Source organism: Achroia grisella, unplaced genomic scaffold, assembly GCF_030625045.1.
Source record: "Achroia grisella isolate CSIRO2021 unplaced genomic scaffold, CSIRO_AGI_Agris_v1 utg976, whole genome shotgun sequence".
Taxonomy (NCBI): domain Eukaryota; kingdom Metazoa; phylum Arthropoda; class Insecta; order Lepidoptera; family Pyralidae; genus Achroia; species Achroia grisella.
The window spans coordinates 2005803-2015457 of record NW_026713078.1 but is presented as its reverse complement, the minus strand read 5'-3'; the positions used below and the strand labels follow the sequence as shown (position 1 = coordinate 2015457).

General features: G+C 31.1%; 1 protein-coding gene across 1 annotated transcript; it reads right to left on the bottom strand.

Moving 5' to 3' along the window:
- Positions 1 to 2629: 2629 nt before the first annotated feature.
- LOC131854352 (uncharacterized) lies at positions 2630 to 4301 on the bottom strand. The gene is made up of 3 exons (XM_059205460.1): positions 4259 to 4301; positions 3678 to 3864; positions 2630 to 3146 (listed from the first exon to the last, which is right to left on the bottom strand). The coding sequence occupies exons 1-3, from the start codon at positions 4299 to 4301 to the stop codon at positions 2630 to 2632; spliced, it is 747 nt and encodes a 248-aa protein (XP_059061443.1).
- Positions 4302 to 9655: the final 5354 nt, after the last annotated feature.

The following is a 9655-nucleotide window of genomic DNA, read 5'->3' as shown; positions in this document are numbered from 1 at the left end:
GTTTTTTAAGAATCTAAAATCAAGGTATCATCCCATAGGGAACATGTATTCGATATTTTTATGTCTTTTATGGATTTGTTTCACATATTTATAATTGATTGAATCGTTATCTATTTAAATTCTTTCATCAATTAAGTTCGTCTGAATTGTATTCATGAATATTTTATTTAACTTATTTTCGATTTATTTGATTGGAACTTGAGCATGTGTTGCTTTAATTTACTAAGCAGCTGTAATGATTATTTTAATTGATTATGCTTGTAATTTTTCATATTATTGATCTTTCTATTCGTATATATATTTTATAAAGTATATTTCTCTTGCGATTGTATGTTTGACACAATTATCTTCATACTCACGTAGTACCTAATTACTTGCAATTGCTTTCTCCTACAACTTTACTACCACTTCTATATAGTAATCAGGAAGCGATTAGTGATCGTCTTTGGCTCGTTTGTATAGTGTTACGAGTATGACAGTTTGTATGTCACAAGCGTATTTGGGAGATTATTTGCGTAAATCGATTTGGACCTTTGGAACGACGAAGCAAGGTTATTGATGTTGCCATTTTATTTTTAGCATTAGCTTGTATGTTAGTTTTATTTGTTCTAATGTGGTATATTGTTTATTATTACAAAATTATTGTATTTGTGTCCTTTTTTATATTTAACGAAATTAAAAATTGTATTGCTTATTTTTGTTTCTTCATTTTAAATAAATTTAATTTATAGATTCATGTGCTGGCATTAAGTTAAAAGATCGATATAGATATCTGTTAAAATTATTTTCTGCTTTTATTTTACTTTAATATAATTAAATTTATCGATTTATTTTTCTTATGATAATAGTACTGTACCATAATATTTGTGTCACGTAGGTTGTAGTTTGATTGGTGTTTAACAGTGTAACTTCAATATTTATTTATAAATATATATTTTTATTTAATAGAATTTATATCATATAAAATTTCACTCGAAGATCTGATGACTCTGAGATGTAATAATTTACGAAGTCTTACCTTTTAAAAGCTGCAGGTTATATGCCCGCGTAATATGAACTTTGTTGTTATAATTAAGTTTATTTATTTAATTTATCTGTTCATAATTATTTGTATGTTCTATTTACAAAATATATTAATTGGTGCCATAATCTTCTTATTAAATATTTAGTCCTTCTGAGTTAAACTCTTGAACCCATTCATTCTCTTGAATTAGTGTATGGTATATTACCGTAACTTACAATATCAAACATGTATGTAACGATCATTTATATATCTATGTATACATAAAAAAAGTGAAATTATTTTATAAAAATAATATTGATTATTATGAGAACGTTTATTAAAATCAAATCAGAAAGAACATTTCATTGTAATTGATTTATAATAAATTATAAATTAACAAGAAATGTACCTTATTCGGAATAAAGTATTTATATTACTGTGTATTTTTATTTTTGCTGCGTATTCCTAATAAAAATACAGAAAACAGATATTAATACAATATTCAATACTTTCCCACAAAGAAAAAGAACTGTTTGTCTATGAAAAATTAACATTACGAGTTCTTAAAATGTAATTTGAATATATAATATTTTGTATGGTAATGACTACGTATGTTTTTTCTATTTACATCTAAAACTTTCAGTATTGCGTTTCCCGATATATTATTACTATTTATTGTGTATCATACATTTGATGCAATATAAATAAACAATAAATAAAGTCAATTAATATGTATTAATTGACTTTATTTATTGTTTATTTATTTGTCTCTCTAGTAGTGAGGATGTCCTCACTACTAGAGAGACAGAGAGAATAGAAGCTTGTTTATGATACTTAAATATTTTATTTAGTACTAGCTGTGCCCGCGGCTTCACCCGCCAATTTATAGCCTACGTGTTTTTCTGATGTATAAGCTAACTAGCTACTGTTAAGTTTCGTCAAAATCCGTTCAGTCGTTTTTACGTGAAAGAATAACAAACATCCATCCAGTCTCCTATTTATCGATACTCACAAACTTTATTGTGTTTATTATGTTAGTAAGATTCGTCGTTTTATATATATAATAAAATTCTGGACAAACATGGAGTAATGGTATGTCGATTAGACTATGTGATATATATATATATATATATATATATAATAACTATTTTCCTATAATACATGTACAATAATGAAGACTAAAGTAAGCATGCTTCTGTCTCCAAAAGTAGAATACTGTAAATTCATCTAAGTATTAAATATTTATCAATGAACAATTTTATACAAATAACATCTATTTGATGAATCCTGAAAAAGAAAATTTAATTTTATATATACAAATAACATATATCCTGAACACATTTTCACATCTCGCAATAACGTGTAATAAATAAATAAATCACAAATTTATTTATACTTATATGTTGTCTTACGCTTATTGTATACATTATGTAAACGGGATATTTATGACAATATTATTTCTGAACTCCCGATATTTCGAAGGTATTACAGACGTTATCCCGTTTATAAAAGGTGTACAATTGTAAACAATTATGTTAAATATGTATAAAACTAAACAGCTGACAAATGTATAAAACAGTCCTACGCGTATTGTTCACAATGACCGTAATTATATTCGCGTAATTATCACAACTGTCCTGGAATTATAGGCATTTCCACAGGCATAATTATAAATGGAGGTGCCTGATATTGCTTCTTAGTTTGTAACTCTTTCAGCAGTACTCTTAAATTTGCATCCTGTGGAGTTTCACCAGGTCTAGGCTTCAAAGGCCATCTTTGTCCAATACCTGCTATGATACTTGAAATCCAGTTATATATCCACATAGCTGTATCGGGAACGTTAATTTCTATAGGTAGAAAAGGTATTGTGGAAATAATACCTCCTATAGAAATTCTTCCTCTATTTGGTAGAAGTAATATCGCTTTTTGTGATTGTTCAACTGCAGCGTTGCGATCGACATCTGTTTCTGCGTTTACAATAATAGAGTCTAGTTCTTCATCGAGTTCCTCGTTGTTGGGATTCTTTAATTGGTTCTTATTTCCTAATTTGTCTGTATGAGAAAGTTTAAAATAGTTATTCGTGTCTATCATAGTATTTGGCAGTGCGCTTGGTAATATTAAAATCATTGGAGGTGCGGAGTATCTGAAATAAAATATATACGTTACATATAATTATTCGGCAGATAAGCATCGTGTTTTGAATACAGCATTCATTAATTGTAAGCAGGGTGTAGCTAGATGACCTTTACAATATTAAAATAAAACAAATGTTTGCCTATATTGAAAAAGAGACAAAATATTTTATATTTATGGTTACTGTAACAACATACTTTCTAAACTGTGCTTCAGATTGAAGATCACTGAAATTACTCTATACAAAAATACATTAGTCTCAAAAATATTTCCTGGGCGGTTATTTTGTGATCTCTATGCTGATATTCATGCTCAAATTTGATGTATTTATAATTAGCTGAATCCATAAGTTTAATTTCTTCTTTAAACGTATATAAAAATATATTGACAAGAATACTCTACTGTTTTACATATTTTAGCTTAGTTTAGTACTGGGTCATATTTCAAAATTCCATCTTTTTAATTGTTCTTAGACTCCTGCATACTCTTTTATGGAATTCTTGACATGAATGCTTTGTAATTTAAATCAAAAATAACTTACGGCAACATTGGCGAATTTACTAAATTCAACTGTCTTAACGCCTGTAACTGCTGTAAAGCTAATAACTGTTGCTGCAATGAGATCTGTGATGACTCCAACTGCAGAGGTTGATGAGACTGGAACGGTGCTGCGTACATCAATGCTAATTGCGAATATAACAATAACACTACGTGTAAACTCATTTTAACTGTCCCTTTTTATCTTTCCGTTGCTAATTAAACTTTATCACTGATTGTTCTTTGTTTTATCTAAACTTCTTAATCGTTATCTTCTCTATTTTAATTATCATCTTTAATTATAATTACTATATCAATTTGTTTTTTGTTAATATAAATCACAATAGATCAATAAATTACTTTGAGTAACTCTGTTAATGTACTTTTTACGTCTACTATATTTAAAACAGAGAAATTTAGTTTAGAACACTTGTGTTAACTGGACTGTACGTGAATAAAATTTAGCACTGGATTATCAATTACAGACAATGTGAATCCTTCGACGGTGGTCTTCAATGTGACAGCCAGGGACTGCGTACGCGCATATAATTATTATGCACACGTGATAACAACATACTAACCCACTGACTGCACTTCCGACCCTGTCGCTTTCTTTTCGAGGGTTCATTTGCTTTTCGACGTTTCTTGGTTTATTTTTAACCGACTTCAAAAAGGAGTAGTTACTCAATTAGACTTTTTTTTTTTAATAAATTTCGTAGTTTTAGAAAGTCGTTAGAGTTAATTTTCGTATAGATGACATACAAATTTTGCGAAATGTGATATTTATTTTTAATTGTGATTTTTTTATAAATTAACTTTGTTCGTCTATACTAACGTTTCCTTAATGGTATTGTCAGTGATTTGTTAGGTTTCAAAGACAACTGTATATATAATATATACTTAATTCTAGATTCAATTAATATTAAATATTGGTTGTAGTTGGCTTGATATAATCGTAATTGCTAACGATAGCGTGTATAATATTTTCACTTTTAGAATGTTTTTATTATTTTTTAAATGATATATATACTAGCACTTTCGGACTGTAATGTTCTAGGTGAACATTTGAAAGTCCGAATCCAACTTGTGAAATAAATACAACAAAAATTAAGGATTTTTGTCGTATATTTTTCACATGTGTAAAAAAAATACAACAATAATTAAGAATATTTGTTGTATTTATTTCACATGTTGGAATATTTACGGAAATTACTGACAACTAGCTGTACTCCCGACTTCGACCGCGTGGAATTTAATTTTATTTTACTAAAATAAAAGTAGCCTAAGTTACTTCTTATAACATCAGCTACCTGCCTTCAGATAAATAATATCAGAACAATTCAAACAGCGCCATCTAGACCCAAGTTAAGCTGGCTAAAGCTTTTATTACGGTACCAGATAACTGATACAAATACATCGATACTTTTTTTTTGTAAATACATACATAGTATACATAGAAAACATCCAGACCGATACAAATAATCATACTAATGAATACATATGTTTGCACCGTGCGAGGAATCGAACCCGCGAGCGTCGGAAGTAAAGCGGTGTGTTAAAGCGCTAGACCACCGAGGCCGTCAAAAGTAGTCTGAAATAAATACATAGAACAATGTTATGTACTACAATTTTATAAATATCGAAGGGTGAATATTTTTGTTTTACGGGTGTATAAATAGCAGAAATATCAAAATTAAAAAGAGTAGATGGAGTGAATTATACTCATTTTAAAACAAGTATGTGGTAATTAAATGTACGAATTACTTGATGGTAAAGGAATTTGTAGTTTATTAAAACGGAATTAAACAAAATTATATAAATCCATTAAGTAAATAAAACTATATCTTTACTTAATGGATTTATATAATTTTGTTTAATTCCGCTACCATTATCATGCGTAGGATTACAATTATTCAGTGCGGAAACTCGACCACCGCTACTGTCCTTAATGGATTTGTATTATTTTGTTTAATTCCGCTACCATTAGCTTGTGTGACACAATAAATATTTAGTGTTGTATGCCTACCACCGCTACTGGAAGCGTTATGACCTTAAAAACATTCTTATTATCTTCTAAATTATGCGTGTGGTGTCGCTGTAAGAATAGCACCACCCCCTCTCTTCCCGTGGGTGTCGTAAAAGGCGACTAAGGGATTCATCGACCAGTGGACGGGCAGCAGCGTTCTACTGAGTACCTACCATCATACTGCGATCGCCAACCCGCATACCAAGCATGGCGATTATGGCATATCCCCCCAAATGGATGGACCGATCGTCGTGGAGATCTTTGGGGGAGGCCTATGTCCAGCAGTGGACGTCTTCCGGGCTGCGATGATGATGATGATGATGATTATCTTCTAATAAAATGGTGATGATTTCTATCACTTGCAAAGACTTAGACGTAGACTCAAAGTTTTGCATTTACTTTATTGACAATATTAATATGGTTCTAACTTTAACGATTTCTCTGTAATTTAGTCGGCTGTCGTGACTACAGTGCAGCCTAATCAATACGTCATGACTGACATCAACTCAATTGTAGCCAAAAGATTTATCACATTGATCCACGAATTTAAGATCCAGAAAAGGTACTTAGGTATAACGATTTAAAATTGGTTTACAATAATCCAGACAATATTTCTCTATTGTCTTTTCCCTTTGCACAAAGATGCCAATGCTCTTTATTAACCCGGTTAAGATATATGTATAACATCTACCGATGTATAACATCTGTCGATCTACACGAAGTGATTTTAATTTTTAGCAATAAAAAAAAATTGTCTGTATGTTTTTGCTAATCTCGTATGCTTCTGGACTGATTAATTTTGAAAGGTCTATCAACATATGTTTATTTTAGAAATTTTATTTATTTTAATTAAAAAAAAAACACGCAGATGAAGTCATGGGTAACAATAGGTAAGGTAATAAAACTGGACTATTTTATTTATAGATTATACAAAGGTATGATTTTGTCAATGAATATGTCAATTCTATTACGATATTTCGTAAGGAGTTTTGATAAATGATTTAATTTTAAATAAGCTAGAATTTGAAATAAGACATCTATCGTTTTCAAATTACAATACACCCAATTAAATTTATACATATATTGTTGCAGACACAGCAATCACACCAAGTTTTCCAAAACAAAAATATTTAACGAAAATTCCACGTAGACGTCCAGTTTGAACAAAAAATGAGTAGTTTTTTGGTAGGTGTTGTTTGTGTCGTAATATTCTTTGTTACGTACGTGGAATCCAAATTATCCAAATCAAATGTTGTTTTTTCTTCAATATTAAAAAGGAAAACTAAAGTGTTATAATTACTTACCTGTTCTAAGTGTTATGTAATGTAATATATAATTTTGGACCGTCGTTTGACCGTTTCAAATGCAAATGATACAGTTAGTAATGAATATGTATAGGACGGATCCACGCTACCGGTTAAACGTGCTTACTTTATATCAACAAACGTTAATTGCTTCAAGTCAGTATACCTTTACAGTGGGAAAAAGTAAACGGAAAAACATACACAATAATTTAAATTTAATTAACAATATGGCAAGAATAAATAAATAGCAATAGAATAAGACTTAACTGCACTAAGACTAAGTTACATTTTTAAATGCAAATTTATAATATCACGGTTTTCCAACATCTGCCCTTTATTCTATATACATCTAATTTTTCTTATTGTCTTCGGGTTGGCCATCGTCAACTACGACGTCGATTTCAACCTCATACGTGCCTGGTTTCGTTCTTGAAGGTCTGACGACTACTCCTGGCATTTTAGATTTTTGTATACCATCTACTTCATTTTCAGCTGCATCAGCCATTTGCACTTTAACTGCTGGAGACAAAGTCGAGTCTGATTGAACACCTGCTGCGGCGGATGGATCTTGGGGTAGTCTTACAGACATCAGTCCTTGGACGCGTTGGACTAAATACTCCAATATTGGTCCAAATCTTGACACACCATCCGTGGTTACAAATAGGCGGTCCGCGGTATCGTCTTTGGGGTGTAATACGAACATGTTGAAGTTGAGAGTTCTGCGTACGGGCCTGGCTATAGCCTGACCAATGCAGATTACAGCCACTAACACGACGAGAGCCCGAAGCGACATATTCAGTGGTTGAGTGCGACAGATGTGCAGCGTGCGATTACCGCGGCGTTTCTCCCAGAACTGCGCCGGTTGCGTTTTTGCTCCGCATCTAAGCTAAGATAACGGGTCTCAAGCAAAAAGATCATAATTGCCTCTTGGTATACGGTGAGCGCTGGATAATTACGGCGATCTCTCGACACCTTTCGCTTGGAAAGCTTCTATCTTAATTTGAGTGAGTCATTATTAGACGCCCAATTTCTGATGATCTCCTGTGCTGAATTGATGGTGAGACGGTCATCAAAGTATAGGAATTTTCGAGGGGGACGCACAGGCCAATCATGATTGGTTACTGCTGTGTCATTACAGTGATAATAAAAACTGATTATAAACAAAACAAACTGTTGGAAGCAATGTTTGCATCTCGTGTAGCTCTTCCGACGGTGCACCAAAGTCATATTGTTGCGTGTTTGAAGTTTTATTTGGCTGAATATTGCATTGTTTGTTCTTTTGTGTGAAGGCATCAATCAAATTCGAGATCCACATAAACAGCTGGTTAATGTAATGATGCATTATCAAGATGCGGGTCAGTAGGAATAAGCGAAATGCGGTTTGTAGATTCTGCATTGTTCTACAATGTTAGCTGGGATGTAGAAACTTTTATAGTCAATTTGCGAGAACAAATTGCGTATTAATATTAGAGAAATTATGTGCAAGTATACAATTTCTCGAACAACTTAAGTATCACATTGATTAAGTAACAATGAAGTAGAAAAATAAGTAATGAATGCACATATGTCACAGGGTCCTATAGTAGGACTAGATCGAAATTCCAAATTATAATAAATAAATAACTCTGAACAATTAACATAGCACCATCTAGTCCCACGGTAAGCAGCCTGTGTTATGGGTACTAGCAATTGATGTAACTACTTAGTTTTTTTTTGTTAATTAATACATAATATACATAGAAAATACCCAGATCGATACAAACAATCATACTCATGAATACAAATATTTGCACTGTGCAAGGAATCGAACTCAGTACTAACAATTTTACTCATGAATAAGAAATGTCAGTATTGTACAAGGAATCGAACTCGCGACCAACGCATGTAAGGCGAGGGGGAGTCTAATTAAAAAAAAATGTTTAAATATTAATTTACTCTTTATGAAAAATATTTTCTTAATAACTTCCGTATTTTGCGTATTTGTTTGCGTGAGAAGTTAATTTTGTGCAAAAAATTCGATTGGCATACACGTACAAATATGATGCTACAAATTATTTAAATAAATTTAAAATTAAAAAATTCTGTTTGTATGGAGTTAATGGCTGTTAAGGACTAAGATTTCTTCGTAAATAGACATTTCTATATTGATATTACTGGCACTATTTTTCTGTTATTTTATGCGAATAACTTTACATGGAGTAATTTTCCCTCTCCGTTTGTTATTCACTATTTCGGTGTTATTCAATATTATATAAGAAATGATTAATATTAACAAATTTGATACACTTCCTTCGCATCATTTACATATCCAATAGCTTAGCTAATATCCGCGACTTTGCCCGCATCAAATTAAAATAAATGAAATTTCTATAATAAAAGAAGCCTAATTTACTCCTTATAACATTATATATTTGCATGGCAATTGCTCTAGCCGGTTCAGAGATTAGCAAGAACAAACAGACAGATATTTTTTTTTAAATTTAGAATTTGTAACTTTCATACCCATATACTTTCTTTTATATGGTTATAGTGATAGTAATTTGAAAGACACATAAATTTTATTTATTTGTATATAAATAAATTCTATTGCATTTCCTGTTCATAACCATCTATTTTACATCGACATCTATCATCAATCTGCTACACTTGAAC

Bases quoted from the DNA above. Each gene is read 5' to 3' on its own strand.
- LOC131854352 (XM_059205460.1), bottom strand. From the start codon at position 4,301: ATGAACCCTCGAAAAGAAAGCGACAGGGTCGGAAGTGCAGTCA. The intron at 3,865-4,258 runs GTGGGTTAGTAT...AAAAAGGGACAG, and splicing joins CAGGGTCGGAAGTGCAGTCA to TTAAAATGAGTTTACACGTA. The intron at 3,147-3,677 runs GTAAGTTATTTT...ATTTTATTTCAG, and splicing joins GTAAATTCGCCAATGTTGCC to ATACTCCGCACCTCCAATGA.